The sequence below is a fragment of the Anarhichas minor genome, unplaced genomic scaffold (genome assembly GCF_050575085.1).
Source record: "Anarhichas minor isolate MPS153535 unplaced genomic scaffold, ASM5057508v1 ptg000054l, whole genome shotgun sequence".
Taxonomy (NCBI): domain Eukaryota; kingdom Metazoa; phylum Chordata; class Actinopteri; order Perciformes; family Anarhichadidae; genus Anarhichas; species Anarhichas minor.
Genome location: NW_027466500.1, coordinates 1737987 through 1759257, shown reverse-complemented (window position 1 = coordinate 1759257; position 21271 = coordinate 1737987). Strand labels below are relative to the sequence as shown.

Below are 21271 nucleotides of genomic sequence, written 5' to 3'. Positions count from 1 at the left end.
GTCCGAGGATTTAAACAAAAGTAAACTTCAAACTGTTTTTAAGAAAGTAACTTTCGCCGGACAAATGCGGTTTCCTTTTGCTAAGGAGAGGGAGCTGCGCATTGAGTGCGCCGAGGAGGAGAAGAGGGGGGGATACAAGAAGAGGAGAGGAGTAGAGACAGGGTCCGTGTGTGGGGAAAAAAAAACAGATCACATAGTTGAATGAGAAAGAGAGGAGGCTTGTCTCCGAGCTGGAGATGCTACTGTCACATTATCATAAAGAGGTGGAGCCTGGGTTTGTTCTTAGAGAGTGAGAGACACATTAACAGAGAGGGAGAGAGAGGAGAGGCAGAGCGCAAAGATTAGCCTACATAAACTTTGGATAAGCCTATTTATGAACGCCTAACGCCACTTTAATATTAATGCTTCTGATGGCACTCAATCCGTCTTCTTTAAAGCATGTTTAAACCTTCATGGCATCAGCTTCCCACAACATCGTTTGTGACTAATAGTTGTATAATTGTAGCCTATTATCTCTGAAAAAAACACATGTCTTGATTACTGTAGTTATTTGTCTTGAGAGCAAATCTTCTCCATGTTTAACTGCTATATGAGAGACTTGTTAAATCTGATTATAGCAGAGGAATAAAATACAAACAGAAACTTGAGAAGAGTCTTGAATAAAGACTTATAAAAACTACATTTTAAATCATATCAGTTATACAGAAGTGGTATATAAACTCTGAGGTGTTTACGGTGTGATCTTCATGTTCAATTTAAAGAGTTTGAATTTAAATAAGAGTTGAAATTGAACATAAATTGATATTAAGACTTGAGTAGGAACAATAAGGTATCTGTCCTTTAATGACAGTTTTTTTTTTTTGTTTGATGGTAAGAATGAAAGCATGGTGAAATTAAGGAAAAGGCGCTTGCCAAATTACTTGTTCATCCATGTTTAATTAAATTTTGTCAGTGAAAAACCCAAATATGTAAATCAGGTGCCTTATTAGAGCATGTTTTACATTTAACTCATGTTGCACCTCATTGCTGGGTGCCATTGTTTTGTCATTATTGTAATGTTGTTTGTACCATCATGATCTTAAATCAACAAGAATTTTAATCAAAAGGGATCCAAAAAGAGTCTAACCAGAGAGATGAGAGACTGTACAAAGGCTCAGGGGGAAATAACCTTGTCTTGACAAATTGACCCCTTTTACCTGTTAACTGTCCTGTTTTACTCATCTAGTCCACACACACACACACACACACACACACACACACACACACACTCCCATAATTTACATATGGAGCTCGCAGTCCTTTCAAAGTGGCTTTCACGGAACATTGTGCTGATAATGATCTTGGTCGTGAGGGAGAGAGAGACACAGATCTCCAGAGACTCACCATAAGACAAGGGGGGAAGAGGATAAAACTCCGACTGTACTCCAACTCAAAGGACTTTAACACCCTTTTCCTCCCGACCCCCCCTCTCCCTCCAATAAGCCCTCTTGTGTTTTTTAATTGGCAGAAATTAATCTTTAGGATGTAGATGGTAGATTTACATTCATTAAAAGTCAAGAGAGGAAGCCAGGCTTGATGCTAATCAAATCTGCTTAATTATGCTTAACATGAGTATCTCCAGGGGAAGAGAGAGAGAGAGAAGGGGAGAGAGAGAGAGATAGCTAACTCGAACTTTTTACTTTTTGCCTTTGATAACTCCTGCTGAGTATGGCCTTTTCCTTGCCAAAAAGAAATGTCACGACTCTCTTTCTCCATCTGTGGAAAATACACGATAAAGCCATCAGTGTTATACACAGCTGATTCATTCCCACCTTTAAGTGTTTAATATAGTGAGACGTTCAGTTTTAACCTTCCAGGCCGCAGTGCACTGGAACTTTTCAGGCTTGTGGCGTCATCTGATAATAGATTTACCGATATGAACCCAGTTACAAATGGTGACATGAACAAGGGCCTGATGAGTAATAAGTCAGCCTAAAGAACTTACCTGTGATTATAACCTTAGATGGTAGATTTTGTTTCATTTTTCATTTTAGCTCATCCATCCGCGGTCTGCTAAGCAACCATTTATTCAAGAGAACCCTGTTAGCAGTAGGTTGCAGGATGCCCTGGTGGGAAGTGACTTTGTCTCACAACAGGAAGGTCATAGGTTTAATTCCTTCAGCAGCTATTGTCCTTAAACTCACATGAAATGAAACAATGAACCGATACTTGCTGCAAAATCTCTCCAGTAAGTGAAGTATTAAATTACAGCGTGCCATATCCAGGAGAAGAAAGAAACAATACATAAACTGTGTAATATTAAAGGGGACCTCTACCGAGTTTGTTTACAGGTCTTGTGGACTACTTACCTGGCTGGATTCTTGCAATATCACGAGATCACACAAAAATCCATCTTGTTAGGCTTCTAGTAGCATAATGCATTTGTGTCACAACCACAGTGGTCAGATAGCTTTCAGTGAGGAGATACTGGCAGTTACAGGCGTGGTTTAGGTGTGTGTGACGTTCCTTTGTTCAAAGCAATAATGGCGGCTCCTATAACGAGGCGAGCGTAAATGCTGCAATAACATCAGTTATATTAGACGTTCAAGGCTTTTCTCGAAGGAAGAGATGTTTTAGCTCTTCATCTGACTGGCTTCTGCCGGACTTTGATTGACATGTGGTTCATCCAATCACCTGCCAAGGATTTTTTTGTGATGTGAAGTGATGTCACTTGAGTCAGCATCGGCTTGGACTGAAGACTACAAGTTTGAAAATGAAAAGAATCTGCGGGTGTGGAGTAAGAAATTAAATGAACCCTTTGTAGCTCGCTGTGCGTGAGGCTAGCGCAGCGGCTCGGGGCCACATTAGCCGCTACTAGCATAACACACCCAGATCTCAGACTAAACTGTCTGCGATCAAGTTGCATTGTGGGTAGCGTAGGCAGCAGGTTTTTACAAGAAAAAAGGATGCATGGAAGAAAAAAAAAGATGATATTTATGCTTCTGCTGCATCGATTATTATCCTTTATTTTAACTGTCCATCGTGAGTTTGACAATGAGGAGTGCGATGCTAGTTCAAGCTTGTTCAAGTACTTTAAGTTTCCCCTCATCAGACTTTGCAATCCTGACCACCTGGGGGAAATTCTCCCTGCACTGAATATTACAGAGTTGATTAATTTTTTATATCTTTGAGTCATATTATTGCCCCTGTAGTGTGTAGTGTGTAGTAGTGTGTTTTTGCCTTGATTCATGTTATTGTATCATTTAGTCTACATTAGCTTGTTGTTTGAATGTTTTTGGATGAAATAGGTGACCTGTGTTTGCCGTTTTTGTAGGCCTATGTTTTGAGCTCAGGTAGACTTACTGATTAAATGAAACATTCCCTGGACCAATGTGCTTGCCAGAGATTTGAATCTGGTTTCAGACTCCTTTTCCTCAGCATTTTAACTGTCTGAGACAAATACAGCCTCCTTTGAGAAACTAAATCTAGCTACAGTTTTCCTGTTCATATTTATCTTGCCGTAGTGCCATCATGAGCCAAAGAGACAGAGATAATACTCATGTTGTGTTGCTGTTTGAAAGCCAAGCTCTGGTCCTTTCCACATGTCTGTTTTGGCCAGTGAGCAGCAGAAGCATGAGGGAAATGTGTAGGTGGTTAGATCAGCCGATGAAGTGTAAATACCACTCAATCTGTTCTCATTAGAGGAGTAAAAACATACGAATCACTTCGCCTCTATTAAAAATGCCCCAGGGTCCTGGTTAAGTGTGCATATGCGAGTGTGTATGTGTGTGTGTGTGTGTGTGTGTGTGTGTGTGTGTGTGTGTGTGTGAGAGAAGGAGGGGATGACAGAATGATGTTTTGGCATTTGTGTCTACAGAGGGGATCTGAAATGCCACCACCATCAACGCTGCTTAATTCTCAGAAACACACTCTTAATCTGAACAGACAATCCGTTCCGACAGCCACTGTTATGGTTCAAATCAACTTGGAGTGAAGGGTGTGTGTGTGTGTGTGTGTGTGTGTGTGTGTATGTGTGCGCGTGGTCTTGTGAGTGAGAGTGTACGTCATTGTGTTTTGGTATGTGATTAGGTGTCTGTGTGTGCGCTCATCTCCGAATGTGTGTGTATGACCAAGATATCACACATCCATTCCACATTCTCCTATGATAATGTGGATTGATTATGGATATGATAATGAGAGGCCGGCGCGGCGTCGCGACCTTCACAAGGTCTAATTGAAACAAGCGTTGGTCCTCCGAAGCACTTATCAAGTCACACAGCACATCATTAATCACGGAGAATACAAGCTGTCACTGCAACACACATGCACACACACATACACACATTCTCTATTTTGCTGTTTTTCTAACATACACGCACACATGCTCTGTCCCGTCTCCTCTCTCTTTCTCTTAAACACACACACACACACACACACACATACACACAATGCAAGCTGTCACTACAATATGCCTGGCATTGTCTGCTTTTAAGGAGAGTGGACAGCTAGTCCACCCTCCATCTCTATTTTCTACAAGAAAAGTTGAAGAACAAACAGGCTGTTGCAGTTAAACCTTTTTTTTTTAAAAAGGAAGAACAAAAAAAACAAGAGAGGGAATGTTAAAACAATTCAACAAACACGGACAGCTGTTCACTTCACCCAAACTCGCCTGAAATTGAATTAACTCGAGTTGTTTTACTACCTGCTTTTATTGGAAGACAATTTAACAACCAAATGTGATTCCAATGTCTGATTAAGGCAGCATATGGTGCCTACCTGTTAAACACAACGTGCTCAACATCAGCTTAACGCCTCAGTGAGCCACTCGAATAAACTAATAAGCTCAATATCATATTAGTCATTACATAGTCCAACACACAAAATTCCAATCTGATAAAAAGGTGGTTTCATTATCATCATAAGGAAAACACAAGGGAGTTTGCACGCGCTACGTCGATGCCATCACCAACTTTGTTAATTGTTATTCAATTAACTGCTTTTGTTAATGAAACCAATTAATACTTTCAAACAAGCAGGGAGATATATGATTATTATGCATCTATGCAGGAGACAGCTAATTACAACTGTAAATCAATCAATTCTACATTAATCAGCTTGGAAAATGTCCAAAAATAACAAAGTCACGAAAAGACTTTGGAAGTTTTCTTTTATTATTTTTAACATATTTTGATTGCCATGCCATTATCCTGTCTAATGATTGTTAACGATCCTTTAAAGAGTTTATGATCCAATTTCCTTGCTGTGAATTTAATTGGGACCTAAATAGTATAATCCTACGGTGTTTAAGTGCGGCCTGTATGTGATCAAGGGTGGTGCATTGGAGGAAGATCTAACAAGGTCACAGAGCTCCTCTTGGGGAAAAAGCAGTCAGTGAAGCCTCACAGTGCTGAAGGATGAGGGTTCGATCAGTTTCAGAAATATTAATAAATCAGTCAATTCAGTGCCAGAATAAAGACCTATATAAAGTATGATCTCTTCAGGATGTACACTGATCTACGGTGTCAATAATTGGATTTCAGAGGATTTAGAAAATACCGCCATCCATTTAGTTAGTTATGTAATTTATTGTCAGAGGTACGAAACAGTATTCTGATTGCTTAAGTAAAAGTAGAAATACCACAATGTAAAACTAGTCCGTTAGAAGTAAAAGTCCAGCCTTCAAAATTGTAATTGTAAGAAATTAAATCGGCATGGTCTGTTGAAGATGTTAAACTTAAGCCGCTGTGGAGCTAATTCCACTCATTCTACACACCGTGGTTAAATCTAGTGTATCACGATGCATCATATTTTATATGCATATTATAGTCTTTTGAACTATTTAAGCAGCGAAATAACTACAGCTGTCGGATAAAAGTAGTGGAGTTAACAATACTATATACCCCAAATTATATTAAAGTACTATATATAATGGAGTAGAAGCATAAAGTGGCATACAATAAAAAATACTTAAGTAAAGGACAAGTACCTGATACATGAATAAATATTCTTTGTGTGTCATACAAATTCCCAGCCCACATGGATTTATTAAACACCAAAAATACCTTGTCAACAATGAAACATCTGACAGCCAAGATTATAACTTCTTAGATATTTTGTCTCAACAATTGAAAAAGTTCCCGTCCTAAAACACCACTCAAGTTATTTCTTTGTACATCCAACCAGACAAACTCATCAGTAATAAAGTCTTAAAACTTAATATTCTAGCCATGAAATTATCATATAATTTGCAATGAAATGGACATAACAAACAAAGCCTTGTCCCTGCAGGGAGACCATTAGACCTACCTGTTTATTGCTAAAGGTAATTAGTAACCTAAATATAACTGTGCACATAGAGATCTTTGACTTTTGGTTAAACTCTCCTTCTACTCTACACTGTAGTTGTTTTCATGAGACACTGTGTTTGTAATTTAGTTTCGTACAAACATCAACAGACCATCTTTCCTTATGCATAAGAAACTTCTAATCAGTCCAGTCTAATTATTTTTGTAATATCCATTGCGCACACCTCAACCGTAATCTTTCACTTTTAAATGAGACTGCCCTCATTTATCAGAAAAATAATCCTCTGCCTGGATAATTATCAGACATACAAACATAAACACCTTTAGAAGTTCAGATGTGAGGACCTGCTTTCGTTGATACAGTCATGTGACCTGACCAGTGGCCTAGTTGAACACCTCTTAGATGTTTATGCATATATGGACGCTAATCTCTCAGGCAGGACTATGGGATTTGAGAATATTTTGTTTTATAGAGATCAAAGTATCTGGCTGGGATCAGGAGAAACCCTTCAAACACATCAAACAGAAAGCAATGAATCCTGAATCCCACGCCCACAGTAGCCAATCAAGCCATGCATAACTCTTTGTAATAGAAAAGGATCCTCGATGTGGGTCTCCCTCCATCAACATCTCCTGCAGCTCGCCCCCCCATGGAGGCCAGAGGTTGTTTAGGCTCAACGAGCGATCAAGGAGAGCCACTGCGCCGTATCTGTATGCCTCTCATACTTGGCTAACACGATGCTGGTATTGAGGAACACAGAGATACTGTGTTAAGAGATCAAAGCAGCGGTACAGAGATTTAGACTCACGGCCTGTCAGTCAAGATGGCGAGACAAAGCAGAGGAAGACAGAACTGCTTACACACACTCGTGCACTCTCCTGCTTTCTCTGTGGTGTGCCTGTGAGGGGTGAGGCGTGACTGTCAGATGGCTTGGGGGCTACTCATTTGTAGACATCTACAGCGCTGCATGAACACCTAAACTCTCACACACACACACACACACACACATTCAAAAGCTACTGATTCGAGCCCTTTCGGATGAGAGGTCACTTCTAGCCTGTATATTGGCCTGTGGAGGAATGTTTTGTGCTCTCAGCATTTTCCCTCGTCTCGAAGATGAATAGAGCTATTTCACAGACGGTGGAGAAACAAAACAATGCTCTGTGTGGTGAGACACATGATGTAGGGGCTTCATTTCTGCTTGATCAAAGACACGTTTTTTTTGTAAAGTTTGTAATAAATCTCAAATTATTTTTTTGTGTGTGTGTTTATAGACATTAAGGGGGTAAGATTTAAGTTCAACAGGACATCCTGCTGTAAAGAATGACCCTTGTTCATGTCTTTTGTACATGTTGATGTGATCACCCCTGCATGCGCCGTGTTTGTATCTTTTTCCCTTTCACCTAGTGTGACAGGAAAGATCATTTCCTTTGCACAATCCTTCAGAAAATTTCAAGTCCCATTTGAAAGCCATTAAGAATTACATCACTGGGGAAAAATGCTTTGTTATGTTCTACAATGGGATCAAGGCTGCATAGGAAAAAAGACATCACGTTAAATAAGGAAACTATGATTTGAAAAGTACCCGATGAAGTCTCAGTATTTCACTGCTCTCAGACATCAGGGAAACTGAGAGTGGAAACACAGAATTAAAACATAACGCCTAATAAACACCTATGTCTCAGATAAGAATAAGAATGACACAACACCACCTTGTGGTCATTGACGGCAGCATTTTAATTTAGACTTTGAGCCATCATTGATGCTTAATTAAGCAGAAAATGGAAATATCAAAAGGTTTAAGTCGAAAAATGCATTATGCATACACAAAATTAAAATACAATTCATAGCAAATGATATTTCACAACATCATTAAAAAAAATTCTCATGAAAAGTGCAACACAAGTTGACTATCAGAAATTGAAAGTATGCTCTTAAATTGAGGCAGGATGTCAATGCTAAAACCATTCTGATCTTCCACTTTATAAATGGCCGGAGGAGAAACTTGCAAGCAAATATGAGGCAGAATGGCCGAGCATGCCCTCATGTCGGGAGAAGATTTGTGTTTAGGAAGAGGACCGAGGTTGATACCTCCACACAACAACTCAAGACACAAGTCAAAGCACAGAGGACACAGTGCCGACACACAGGCATATCTGATTGGCTGGAGAGCCCGTCGTAGGTACAGATCCAGGAATGGGGCTTGATCCCATTAGAGTTCAAACTGAGACGATCGGGCTGCGTCTTCAGTTAGTGCAGTTTTCAGGAGCCTGAAAGAGAAAACAAATACAAAAGTGGCAGTGATGCATCACCATGATAAATTATGAGATCACTGCGAAGCATGTTACTGAGGTTAGTAAACAGGACTGGGACTTAACCCTCCTTTACAGTCCACAACAGTTTCTCTTCAACAGTGTTAGTTAGTTTATGTTATTGTTATTAAACTAAAGTGAGCTCTTTGGGAGCCTGTACCTTGAGGGTTTCAGAAGCTTTACGCAGCTCTTTGATGACTGCAGACAAAGCTTCTGGGTTGATGCCTTGCTCACACAGCCTCACACATATCGACAGAGACTCCATGTCCAAACCTGTGTTCAGCAACCTGGAGATCTCGAGGAGCACTGTTGGAGGAAGAAGGCGTCACGTTGAGTTACCAAAACATTACTGAGGTTCATTTTCTAGTCACAATACAACATTGGACAGCTTCACGTCCTATGCAATTTGTTAGCAATACGATTGCAAGCAAGCTAGGGGTTAGCAAAAACACTATTTTTTACAAATACACAAACCACTGCATGCTCATTAATGTAAAATATATATTTAACGCTACCGTCCATGGTCTCCCGGACTGCGTTTAGGTTTGCGCTTGCTGCACTTGCCATAGTGTACCGTTAGTCTAAATTACGTTAGTCTAAATTACGTTAGCAAACGCTTGCTAGCAGGTGGCTAACTAATACAACTTGAAGTATCTTACGCGATACAATATTATGTTTTTTAAATAGCTAAACCAGACGTTAAACGTGTCGCATTCATTTTAGATACGCGCTCCCAAATAATTGAAAAGCACTGTCATTAAGGGACTGCATTAGCAGCTAGTTAGCTACCGTGCCTGCTAAGCTAACACACGAAACTGTCGGCGGAAGTGACGTAACATGTCTTCGTTGATTGGTTGCCAAGAACTTCCTGCAATGTTTCTATTGGCTAGTGGGCCTCATGGGGGAAATTGAAATAAACGTTGGTTTGAACTCTCTCCCTGACGATTGTTTGCCGACTACTCAATGCATTTAGCTGGGTGTTCAAAGTCCTGGCTCATTTAACAGTTAGTTGTAAGTATCAACGGTGTATATTTATTTATCGTTAGCCAATTTTAATATGTACCTTTCATGTTTCAGTAAAGTGGTGTGTTACGAAAGAGGACAGAGTTAAAGCTAGCTAATTGCTTCCTCTGAAGCTAACAGGGGAAGTAATGTAACTTAAAGAACGTTGACTTACCAAAAGCTGTCGTTTGAGTGGACTGTGCCTTTGTCAATTGTTTGTCTGAAATGTCCTTTTCCTTCATGCAGACCGGGAATATTTGACCTAAGATGGGGGACCGTGTCGAGCTAACGTTACAGATCACTCCGGAGACTCCAGGCAGGCCTTCAATAAGAAACCCGTTTGAAAGTCCCAATGACTACCACCACCTCCGTGAACCCCTGGTGCCAAGCCCCTCTGTCTTTAAGTCCAAGCCTTGTAAAACGGTCAGTTTGAACACCTCACACCCATCTCCTCAAATATTTAGACCTACCACTATGTGGCCTTACTGCAAAAATCTAAATCCTGTCATATGTCCACATATTGTTTTGCTCTACTCACTTCCTCCTCTGTTTCTCCCTCAGACTCCACCCAAGTTTAACTGGTCTATTGATGAGATGTCCAGTCTTATCCCAGTGCACATAGACCCAGAGGACATCCAGCGGCAGTCTTTTTACCTCAGCCAGACGAGGTATGTTGTGAAACACCGTAGTCACAGTAGGTATCAAGGACGCCATTGTGAGTAATAGTCATATCCTGGTGTGTTAAATGCAAATTGTGTCGAATGTGTTCTCCACCCATCTAGGATGGATTCTGACATTGAGGAAAAGCGACAGAATGCTATTGAGCAGGTATGAGATTCTTATCAAAGCGAATCACATTGGATAGATGAGTTAATATATTCACGATTTATTGATTCATTTTGTAAATGATGTAAATTGTCTGTCTCCCAATAAAGTTTTTCACCAAAGGAGCCATTGTGCCCTCGCCCTGGGCAGCACCAGAAGCTCGTAAAGGCCCTCAGATGTACACGAAAAGTAAGTTCATCTGATTGTTATTTTACTTTTAACGACTAAAGTCTTTTCTAGTCCCATTGTCATCCCTTTTGTTTGCCTTTATTTTGGTTTTGTACGTTATTTAAGCATTTCTTGTTCATGTTTCTGTATTGTGCACTTGTAGGTAAGTCTGCAATGATTGCAGAGGAGCCAGAAAGAATCTCAGGTTGGTGTTTTCTTTGAGAGGGTTTTGACATCACTTTCTACAAATAGTGTTCAATCTTCTACACCATCTTCTTACTTGTTTCTGATTCATTTCTATAATGTTTCTTTTACAGTTGCTTGTCAGACAACTCTTTCCTTACCCTTGGCTTTTGATTTGGAGAAAGTACTGGGTAAGCCTTAAATAAACATCCGTACACTAAATTCAGAGTATTTTACTATCAAGTCACCATCTTTTTCTACCCTCTCCTCAGGGGATTATTACCGCTGCGATGAAGCCTGCGATGCTGTGCAGGAGAGTCTTAGTTCCTCCTCCTTGAGACGGAAACTCTTCCTCGATGGCCGGGGCACTTACAGCGGCTCTGACAGCTCCAGCCCACCAAGCCCAGAGAGAAGCCACATCACGGACGAGAGGCTTTCTCTACACCGAGGAGAGGGATCTGTAGGACGGGTCGCAGGGTCTGAGGGAGACACTGTCTTTTTCTCCCCTTTGTCCTGTGGCGTGTCGGCTCTGACTCCCTCTACGGTGAGTGGAGATGTTTAGGGATGGAAATGATGATTATTCCCAGAATCCACGTTCTGTTTATTGCCTAATCTATTCAGCACGTGAGTAACTAACCTTTTAGCTAAAATGTCTTTTTTTTTCCTTTATTTGGATCAAATTGTTTAGTAAATGAACACTTTGCATTGTCTTTACTATAGGGTCAGTTCTCGTCCAGTCCCATCCAGCACGGCTGCCTCCGGGACTGCAGCCTCGGCAGCATCCCCAGTCCTCTGTTCCCTGATAAGTCGTCTCACGCTGGCCTCGCCTCGCCCACAGTTTCGCCTATTGTTGCACATGCAGCACGCACACCCACATGCTCAGGTAGACTATATGTTTTGTCACTCATACGGAATAAGGCAGAATTGTTTCAAGTTTATTGTTTCTCTTCAAACTAAATCTGACTCTCTGTTCTTTCTTTAGCTGAGAGGAAGCTGCCGAGCAATTTTACTCCACTGGGTGTTCCCCTGGACAAAAATGTCACTCCTTGCAACGTGAGTCCATTTGTCGAGGGTTGCTCACCCATCCGTAGCTGCTCCCCGCACCAGCTGCATTGCCACAACGAGTCCCAGCACAACGCCAGACCGAAGCCCCGGCCCAGAGTCCGCTGCTGGGCCTCTCCTCCCCTCATCTCCCCGATCCTCAACCCGCAGCTTCAAGACAATCAGGAGGCTGAGCATCAATTCCCCTTCTTCTCTCCATCTTCCTCCTCCTGTTCCTCCTCTTCTCTCCCCCTTATGGAGCTAGATCCAACTTCGCCGCTGGCCTGCGACGCACACCTCGCTGACGCTGAGAGAGTTAGCTTGGATCCTATGGAACCCGTGAAGATGGAGGAGGGCAGGGAGGCCGAGACGGAAGGGAGGTTGGAGGATGAAGAGGAGGAAGGTGCGGGGCTTTCGGCACAGCTGACCAGCTCTCGTATGGGCAATGTGTCGGCAACAGAAAGCTCTCGTATGTTTGCGTCTCTTCTGGCAGAGGGAAGCAGCATACGCTACGATTCTAGCATGCAGGTTCGTGTGAGCAGAACTCAGAGTTGCTTTGTTCTTTTCTTTGTTTTGCGATTATATTTAAGTTCTTATTTGTCTTTTCATGTTGAGATGTTTGTCTGCTTCTCGGGTGCATTCAGGTGGACAGCGGTTACAACACTACCTCAGCAGGCACTGCCAGCCTTATAGACGGCCTCGGCTCTGACTGTCACGGCAAAGAGTCCTTCAGTTCAAACCTGGCAGAAGAAGCCTTGCAACTGACTCGACACACTAAAATAAAGGTAAGTTAACCCTTTACACACAGACTGATGGACACGTGAGTTTGTGTCTTTAGAGCTAATGCAGTATCAGCACTTATTTAAAACACAATCCTGAAATTGTCATGCAGACTTCACAAACATTTTTTTTTAAATTCATTTTTCATTTTACTTTTCATGTCACTAACAATAAGTTTCTCATTTTCCAGGTATTTTATCCTCACCACTGAGCCATCTGATCGATGCATTTTAAAGGGACGCCTCTTCCACTGGAAGCTTAAGATGATTCATTTGTAACCAAATGCAACAAAGTTTACACTGTTTTGAAGCGTTTATGTTGCATTGATTTGGTTAGGGGGGGATTGGTGTCGGTTTGAAGTGAGGGGTTTCTCAACTGGTTATTAATATTGTTAAGGTTTAAAGTTCACATTGTCATACTATAGTGTGTTTCATCACAGGCTGGAAGGGAGAATACTAACCCATAGCCCCTCTTAGTCCCAGTGTAAGACACTGATAAGCAATTATTATAAGTCAACAGTTCTTATGGACCGAGTACTGATTACTGGTGTGATAAAGGGGAAGAAAAAAAAGTATTTCTGTATTAAATTTGCACAACGGTAATCTCCTTGAATGCTGTATTGACGCTGAAGTCATCATTTCATTTTTATTCGTCGCTGACACGATCAACCTGATAACTTGACTTTCAGATGACATCAGATTTGTACTGTATTTATCTTTTTATAAAACAGTTTATCATGATTTTTTTTTTATGATTTTATTGTTAATACAGATTGCTTGTGGATCTTATTTGGATTGTTATATTTATTCCTGAATAATGCCACTAACCAATGAAAAGCTGATTGAGCCATTTGTCTTTAAAAAAATATATATATACATAAAAGCATTGAGTGGATTGTTATTGCATTAAATGAACTTGAATTCTTTGTCTGGCTCGAGAAGACATTGTTTTTGAGTTGGTAGTTTCTACAATGTATTCTGTGTATCTTGACCTAATGGTTACATCACTGTGGTAAGCAAACAGGACTGTGGACCACGGATACTCTACTTGCATTGCTCGGGGCCAGGAGCCAGATAATAAACAAACTTTGATATTTTGCAGATAAAATTAAACATTACAAATCCATCCCTGGCTCTTTTTTAAATTAGTCTATTTTGATGCTTTTTTTATGGACTCTGGCAACTTGTGTACATTACAGAATGAAATCCATTTATTTACACGTTGAATTAGAAGATCACCTGGCACCCGATCACATGCTGTAAATTGTACCGCTGTGGACAATAACGACTTGTCTCCATTATGAACCAGAAGATTTAATCACACTGGGCTTACATAACACACACAAACTATTAGGTAAAAACAATAACACTTTATTGATTGTAACTACATTGTTGACAAGTTCCACTGCTCTATGTAGCAACAAGTGTCTCACATCATATAAAAAGAGCAGCGCGGTGCAGCTTCACACGGGTTGATTTATTAAAATGGGCACCGTTGCTCAAAATATAGCAGTTTACAGAGTCAACGTATATAGACTTTTGCAACTTCTTGATCTGGTGGTTCGGGTGAATTGCTGCTCTGCTTTCTGCGTCAGCGGTCCAGCTTTGGTTTCTTGGCCGGTGGTTCAACATCTGGGGCTGGAACACTCACACCGGAGATCTGAAATAAAGAAAATTAACTTAAAAGGCTGCTAGTTTTGAGTAAATTCTCAACAAACTGAAAACATGTTGACCTTCCTCAAGAGACAAATCTCTTTGGCTAAAATGAAAGACGTACAGGTAGCCATAACTGTGTACCACTGCTCGTTAGTCAGTCCTTACCACAGGCTCAATCAGAGACATGCGGATCTTCTGGTGCTGAATGTTGGAGGCGTCCAGGCTGATGGTGACCTTCACCCTGTCAAATATGTGGAAGGTGTGCTGCTCTACTTTCAGAGTGGGACCCTAAAAACATTTATAGAAGAGGTCTTTAAAGCACAGCATCCTCTGATAGTTTTAGTTTAACAGTGTTGATCTAACCAGCTATAAAAAAAACAAAAAAACTTTATACCTCTTCATCAAAATGCAGGTTTGGGCCCGCCTTGTCTTTGGCATCAAAGAAGACCGTTCCTTCCAGGCCAAACTTTGGGATGAGTACGATGATTGCATTCTTCCTCACGAACAGAACAAATCCCTCTTCGTTCAGAATGCCTCGGCTCTTGAAGAACAACTGGAAAAAGATCATTTGCATTATAAGCATGACTTTATGGTGAACGATGCAGTATGGTGAGAGGTCTGTTGGATTCCAAAGGCTCATTGGGTCATAAACGAACAGCTAATTCTTTATCACGATGGTTCTGGCATAGATTATAAATAAGAGGCGCACCGATTGGTTTGTGGACTACGGTTTTGAAGTCACGAGTTTGGCACTTTGGCCGTCACCATCTTGGTTTTTTGCAACCAGAAGTGACAGGAGAGGGTGGAGCTGAATACAACCGAATGCTGAAGAAGACATTTTGTTTACCTGTGTGTGGAAGGCCACAGATGCCCTCTGTGCGTACTGTGACATTTTGTGTCTGTAATTGAGGTTGATGGAGAGCGCTGACTGCTTTTGTTTATCCATCAAGTCTGGGTAGGTGCTGTCTGCTGCTATGGCCACTGCCAGCAGGCGGTGAACTATAATATCTGCGTACCTGTGCAAAGGAGCAGATGAAGAGGAGGAGGAGGTAGAGGTTCAGATAGAGAGAAAAAGGAAAAAATATGGAAGACATAAGGAAGTTAGTAAGAACTGTGCTGCTGTAGTGTCTCAGTTGTGCACGTCTTTGTTATACATCTCGTTAAGATGTGAAGAATATCTGTTTTCGTACCTCCGAATAGGGGACGTGAAGTGTGTATAAATGGCTGAAGCAAGGCCATAGTGGTGGAAATCACTGTCCATGCCAGAACAAAAATAGACAGCCTGCATCATGCAGCGAGTGGCCAAGATGCGCAGCAGCGTGTTAAAGTACGGGAAGCCGTCCACTCTGGCCACGTCAAGGGAGTCAGCCAGGGCCTTCGCCGAATCCGTGTGGATCTCCACATCCTGGAGAGAAAAGGTCACACAGGGTTGACAGGAATCAGGTTTAAATTATATTCACATACACATTTTGGATATCTGAATATACTGCCAATTGATGGACAACATCCTCCATTCATAACAAGGCAAACTGATGAAATTAGCTCAAGCTCAGACAAGCATAAAGCTTAAAACGACAAGAAGACATTTTCTGCATGGCCATCCATCTCCGCTCACCTTGGACTTTGCAGCTTTGAGCAGGATGTCGTAGTTCGATGGAGGCGGAGCTGGATGTTTCCTCAGCATAGCACAGTCTGGAAATTCATCGTAAATCTTCCGGGCAACTGAAATATTGGCCAGCAACATGAACTCCTCGACCATAGAGTTCGTCTCCCTAATAAACAAGAGATGGGTTTATAAGTCCAAAACATACAGTGGGACAAACATTGAAATTAAGTTTTGTGGAGAAAAGGGTTATATATATATATATATATATATATATATATATATATATATATATATAAAAAAGGATTCTGCAGAAAGCTCCTTTTTGAAGTCACCTACATGAGTTCTTTGGTCTGGAGGTCAATGGGATCGTGGGTTTCACTGTCGATGTGGAATCGGACCTCTAAGGATGACAGTGTCAGCGCCCTGAAAGAGATCAAATGTGACATAAAACACTCTTCCTGTTGAATACAGCCAGTGCTTTTGATTTCTATTTTAAGTTGTCAATAACATTTCCTGGCCAAAGCCTTAGAATGCATCCTCCTTCATTCTGTAAATCTATTCTTCAGCCTCCATCACTCCTAACTTCCAGTCCTTACCCTTTCTCTATCCTCTTCCTCTTGAGGACTTTGGCGAGTTTGTTGAGACCTCGCAGGCTCTTGGTGATGTCATCATTCTTGGTGGAGTCATCAATCATCATCTGGGCCTCAGCATAGGTCAAAGATGCCTGTAAGACAAGGGAACAGGCATTAACAAAACCCACACTTGAAAACATCTTGGTGGTAGTATCACAGTGCATTTAAATTCTCACATCAACTGCAAAGTGCATTTCATCGTACGTTGGTACTCTACCTTGGATTTAATGACACTTTTTGTGAACCGGGTCTTGATAATTTCAGCCTTGTGGTTCATCTCCCAGATACATGAGAAAGCCAGCCTGGTAAAAAAAAAAAATAAATTGAATCAGAGACAAACATTTTAACAGCGAAACAGTCATCGGTTTATTCACTGAAAGAGCGCTGATGATATTTATTATGATGAGAGTGTTAGTGTATGTTAGTTTCTCCTCACCTTTCCACATTGGAGCGTAGAGAACAAAGATTGGAGCTGAGCAGCTCAGGAACCATATCTATCCTCTGATGGACACACAATATAAATTGTTTTAGTTTTCAAAATATGTTTTTACGAATCAATCAAATTCTAAAATCAACTATCTAGTGGTCACGGTAAGCTTATTGGTTAGCAGGAAATATCCAAATTTTCAATACAACCGCCCTGATTTTATTAAATAAATCGAATAAACTTTCAATACTAAGTGTGTTTGGCATCGTCACAGGGCATATACTGTATTTAGATATAAAAAAAGATGAATGGAATAGTGAAAAGAGACATTTGTGTGATTAAGCTGTAATCGGGCCCGCGATGGTGGAACAAAAATCAAACAGCTGAAAACATGGCAACGGTGTCAAATAGTTTTACTACATTGTAAACAGGTTCACTGCTCCCAGACAAGAAGGCGGATGTTGGTAGTGACCTTCAAATTCTGATATTGTGAAAACACTCGGATGCAAGTGTGTGTGTGTGTGTGTGTTTCCTTACTTTGCCGCACAAGTAGACAGTGGTGCCACGGCTCGCAGCCTCTTTGTCCATAGCGTTGCCAGGTCTGATGAAGTGACTGACATCAGCGATGTGGACGCCCACCTATAAAACAAACCAATAAAATACTTTAGGCCCATATGAAATACAAACATGTTTTTTTCCTACTTCATAATGTATGTGTCCAGTATGTGCACCTCAAGGTTTCCATTATCCAGCTCTCTACAGTGCAGGGCGTCATCTATGTCTGTACATCCAGGAGGATCCACACTGCACACCGTCAGAAGCCTCAGGTCCTCTCTCCTCCCCATGTCCTGTTCCACAAACATCAACATTAATATATACACAGACCGAAACACATGTTCCTTCAAATCATAGGGCGATAAATGATGTGGCCAGAATACTGCGGAGTGCATCTCATTACCTCTGGTGTGATGGCCCACGGCATCTTGGGAAGGAAACTGAGCACAGCCTGAGAGAAGGCCTGGTGGGGGACGTCGTGCTCCAGTAGCAGCACCTCCTGCTCCGTCTCCTTATCCCCTGCATTTCCCAGACTGCGCACAAAGTGGCCCTAACAAAGAAGAAAGGACTGATTTATCTCCATGGACTGACTTGGTGTTTTTGCGCGTATTATTACGTGCCTTGCTAGAGAAGTGGGGCTTCATATAAATATAGAAAACCTAAAAAAAAAAAAAATCTGTTTTCTGTCAAACTTTGGCAAGTGGGGATGTCGTATAACTAAGTTCCACAGATTGGACAGTCTGACAGTTCTAACTCACATTGGGATATCTGGAGTGTTTGGGCCAGCCGTCGATGGCCACCATGATCCTCTGGCCTGCCAGCGTGGATGCCTGGCGCGTTTCAATGCGAATGCGCGGGATACGCCGGTCTGCCGGGGTGAAGAGATGTCGGGTTGACTGTAAGAAAAAAGGAAAGAAAAGAGATGGTTGGCTGAGGATAGGACAGGGAAGTGCTACACAGCTTGTACAGTATTCAGAGATTCATGAACAGCTGCACATTTTCAAAACAAGCAAGAAATAAACTGTGTATGACATACGGTGTTATAGAGAAGTCGAGACTTACCTCTTTGATTTGGGAGAGATTGAGCATGCCACAGAATGGCCTCCAGTTCCTTTTGATGATTCCCACTATTTGGCCGGTGGGCTTCCTGGCTGCTTCAGCTGCTGCTGATATCCTCAACTGCTCGGACACACAGGAACACAAAGGTTATTAAGACACTGTAACTACAGAAGTCACATTGGGGTTGTCATTCAATTAGTCTCTTTTTGTGTAGCACCGCACCCTGATACCAAACTCACTGATTTCTCCTCGTCCTCCTCTTTGTCCTCCTCATTATCGTCCTTTGCTGCGCCTTCGTCCTGCAGCACGATTGACGAGGGCGCCACCCACTGACTGCGCGGCAACAGCTGCACAGCAACCAGATCTTGGTACACTGCTCTGTTGAGGTTCTGAAGACCTTGGATGAGAACCTGGCAGCAAGACGAAGGAACAGTACGGAGCTTTAAACGTTTGCATGCTTTCCCATTTTGTTTTTACAGTCAATTAACTTGTAGTTATTCCGCTAAATGGAAAACCACGACATGACAAATTGTCACTAAAACCCAGTAGATGTCTGAGAGATTCTTACATTTCCAGATTTTGGATAATTGTTCAGACAAACATTGTACATTTACAGACGAATGCGCGCTCACACACACACACACACACACACACCTCTGTGCTGTCTTCCCCCTCTCCCTGAACAAAGACTGTGGCCTCAAGATAGTTGTCCCTGCTGGCCCTAAAGGTGCCCTGGAGGAAAGTGCCGCTCTTGATTCCTGCCTGGATCCTGGACAGGGGGAGGTGCTCTGGGAATAACACCTTACTGCTAGTGATATCATGCTAAGAGAGGAAAGAAAAATAAATGAATGCAAGGAGAAGAGCACAGAGAAAGGGCAGGGGCGTAAACGTGGGGGTACAGATACAAATCACGCATTCCGAAATAGCTTTTAGAGTTTACCTTGTCATCATTGGACAAAGCCAGACGATCCACAAGCTCAGGGTTCCCTAACAGACTCTTGATGTACTCTTCAACTGCAACGTAAGAGAATAAATACTCGTGACGAAGCTGATGCCATTTGAAAGCATACTAGAATACAATAGGAAATAGTGAGGAGGCATGTGTGGTTGTTCAATCAGAGTGACCGTTAACCCCTTTGTAAGTTGTGGTAGAATTTACAACAAGCTGTCTTCTTGATATGCAGCGTGTTTGGAAAACGATGTGAAAGAAATTGCTGCTGTTCCCCGTCATATTTTCTTTCCCCCCGAAGAAAGAGCGCTTACATCTGTATACCAGCAAGCCGCTCTCCTCGGCCTTCTGCTTGTTCCCCTGATCGTTGGTGAGGAGGACCACCTTGAGTCCGTCTGCTTCGGACTCGGCCTTCTTCAGGTGCTGGCTGTACCATTTTGCAGCCACGCGGATTGCGCGGTCGTTACTGTCATTGGCGCTCTCACCGGGTTCACGTTCAATGAATGTCTCTCTGGAAGAATAGAGAGTGTGTAAGGTTGACAAAAAGTCATACTTTTCACAAGCAAATGTATATCACAGGGGAGTTCTAATAAGGAGATCTTAATGTGAGGGGGAATGTACTTTTCCCCTGATTACTTTTACACATCACTATTGTGCAATTAAGATGTCGTGATGCATTAAAAAGGTTCGTGGTGTCTTTGTACCTGTGGTGTTCGTTGGTAAAGGTGTAGAAGTGTTTCTCTTTCTCATGTATGATGTCCTTCAGGCGCTTATAGACTGGTGCACTGCGGTGGCGAACTTCCTGCAGCACAGTCTGAAGGATTATCACATTACGAATCACGGGGTCTTCCAACACGTCAATCTGCAGGACACAGACATTGTAAACACAAGGGGGAAGAGTCTCAGAGCTGTCCAGAATCAGGTGTAAAGTTTGTATGGGTGTCAACAAAACAATTGATATAAAAATGGCCAAAAATCAAGGAATCTCCACTGCAGCTATGTCAACATACTGACAGTATAGTCATGTAAAGACACACACATAATAATATATCGATGTATTAATATATTAGAAGCACAATAACCATAAGATGAGATGATACAGTTTGTATTATCACAACACATGGGAGCCACCAACTCGGGCTACAAGTCCGCGTGGACATTTTTTTTTACCTGGTGCAGCACAACGTTAGTGTCAGGAATCACATAATGTGGATAAGAGCACAGGTTGCTCTCAATGGACGCGTCTGTCTGCAGCACCGCGGACTCCTGTTTGCATTCAGCGCAAATTTCGCTTCCGCACCAAATATCATCTCTCAGGTAGTGCTCGCGCACAATCTTCATCACCCCACCCGCCCGGGTCTTCTTCACGAAGGTTTTAGATTTCAACATGATGACGATTAACTCCTCAAGAGATGAAATTCCGATGTTTTTCTCCTACCATTTGGTGACAAGCAGGGAGTTAGCTGCCCATGTGTAAAATAACTCAGTGGGCCGACGAAACCTTCCCAGAGTTTTGACAAACACGTGAAGTTTGATTTCAGGTGGTGATATCAATCGTAAATGTTACTATATATTAAGAAACCATGTAGGAAAATAATACATAACTTATGCCTCAATACATATACGTATTAACGTTTTTTTTATGTAAAATAATTTAAAAATCGGTGTTCATCGTTAGTTTTGGTTGGCCATCCAATACTTGTTCAATGAAAACAAAGCAGAAGAAGGCAGAAGAGGGACCGGTTGTCCGAGTTCACAGCTCCCCCTATGTTGTAGGAGGAAGTACTGCATG

At 41.8% G+C, this 21271-nt stretch overlaps 3 protein-coding genes across 3 annotated transcripts; 1 reads left to right on the top strand and 2 right to left on the bottom strand.

The window, feature by feature from the left end:
* Positions 1-7998: 7998 nt before the first annotated feature.
* Positions 7999-9428, bottom strand: mzt1 (mitotic spindle organizing protein 1). Its single transcript, XM_076075751.1, has 3 exons — positions 9113-9428; positions 8758-8903; positions 7999-8555 (listed from the first exon to the last, which is right to left on the bottom strand). Exons 1-3 carry the CDS (start codon positions 9162-9164, stop codon positions 8532-8534), a joined length of 222 nt encoding a protein of 73 aa, XP_075931866.1. The 5' UTR covers positions 9165-9428; the 3' UTR covers positions 7999-8531.
* Positions 9429-9527: 99 nt separating this feature from the next.
* bora (bora aurora kinase A activator) lies at positions 9528-13715 on the top strand. Its single transcript, XM_076075852.1, has 12 exons — positions 9528-9608; positions 9846-10022; positions 10161-10267; positions 10382-10427; positions 10535-10613; positions 10756-10797; positions 10910-10966; positions 11048-11319; positions 11496-11658; positions 11758-12344; positions 12461-12601; positions 12787-13715. The coding sequence occupies exons 2-12, from the start codon at positions 9867-9869 to the stop codon at positions 12805-12807; spliced, it is 1671 nt and encodes a 556-aa protein (XP_075931967.1). The 5' UTR covers positions 9528-9608; positions 9846-9866; the 3' UTR covers positions 12808-13715.
* A 235-nt stretch (positions 13716-13950) lies between these two features.
* On the bottom strand, positions 13951-20973 carry dis3 (DIS3 exosome endoribonuclease and 3'-5' exoribonuclease). Its single transcript, XM_076075930.1, has 21 exons — positions 20650-20973; positions 20184-20341; positions 19794-19990; positions 19471-19544; positions 19185-19352; positions 18770-18940; positions 18534-18650; positions 18230-18367; positions 17875-18021; positions 17648-17764; positions 17454-17555; positions 16926-16990; positions 16707-16791; positions 16454-16581; positions 16194-16280; positions 15867-16023; positions 15442-15656; positions 15099-15267; positions 14646-14804; positions 14417-14539; positions 13951-14255 (listed from the first exon to the last, which is right to left on the bottom strand). Exons 1-21 carry the CDS (start codon positions 20866-20868, stop codon positions 14187-14189), a joined length of 2865 nt encoding a protein of 954 aa, XP_075932045.1. The 5' UTR covers positions 20869-20973; the 3' UTR covers positions 13951-14186.
* Positions 20974-21271: the final 298 nt, after the last annotated feature.

Bases quoted from the DNA above. Each gene is read 5' to 3' on its own strand.
- mzt1 (XM_076075751.1), bottom strand. From the start codon at position 9,164: ATGGCAAGTGCAGCAAGCGCAAACCTAAACGCAGTCCGGGAGACCATG. The intron at 8,904-9,112 runs GTAGCGTTAAAT...TTCCTCCAACAG, and splicing joins AGTCCGGGAGACCATGGACG to TGCTCCTCGAGATCTCCAGG. The intron at 8,556-8,757 runs GTACAGGCTCCC...TTTCTCTTTCAG, and splicing joins AAGCTTCTGAAACCCTCAAG to GCTCCTGAAAACTGCACTAA.
- bora (XM_076075852.1), top strand. From the start codon at position 9,867: ATGGGGGACCGTGTCGAGCTAACGTTACAGATCACTCCGGAGACTCCA. The intron at 10,268-10,381 runs GTATGTTGTGAA...CCACCCATCTAG, and splicing joins TTTTACCTCAGCCAGACGAG to GATGGATTCTGACATTGAGG. The intron at 12,602-12,786 runs GTAAGTTAACCC...CTCATTTTCCAG, and splicing joins CTCGACACACTAAAATAAAG to GTATTTTATCCTCACCACTG.
- dis3 (XM_076075930.1), bottom strand. From the start codon at position 20,868: ATGTTGAAATCTAAAACCTTCGTGAAGAAGACCCGGGCGGGTGGGGTG. The intron at 18,022-18,229 runs GTGAGTTAGAAC...CTTCTTTGTTAG, and splicing joins AACACTCCAGATATCCCAAT to GGCCACTTTGTGCGCAGTCT. The intron at 17,556-17,647 runs GTGCACATACTG...TTTGTTTTATAG, and splicing joins TGGATAATGGAAACCTTGAG to GTGGGCGTCCACATCGCTGA.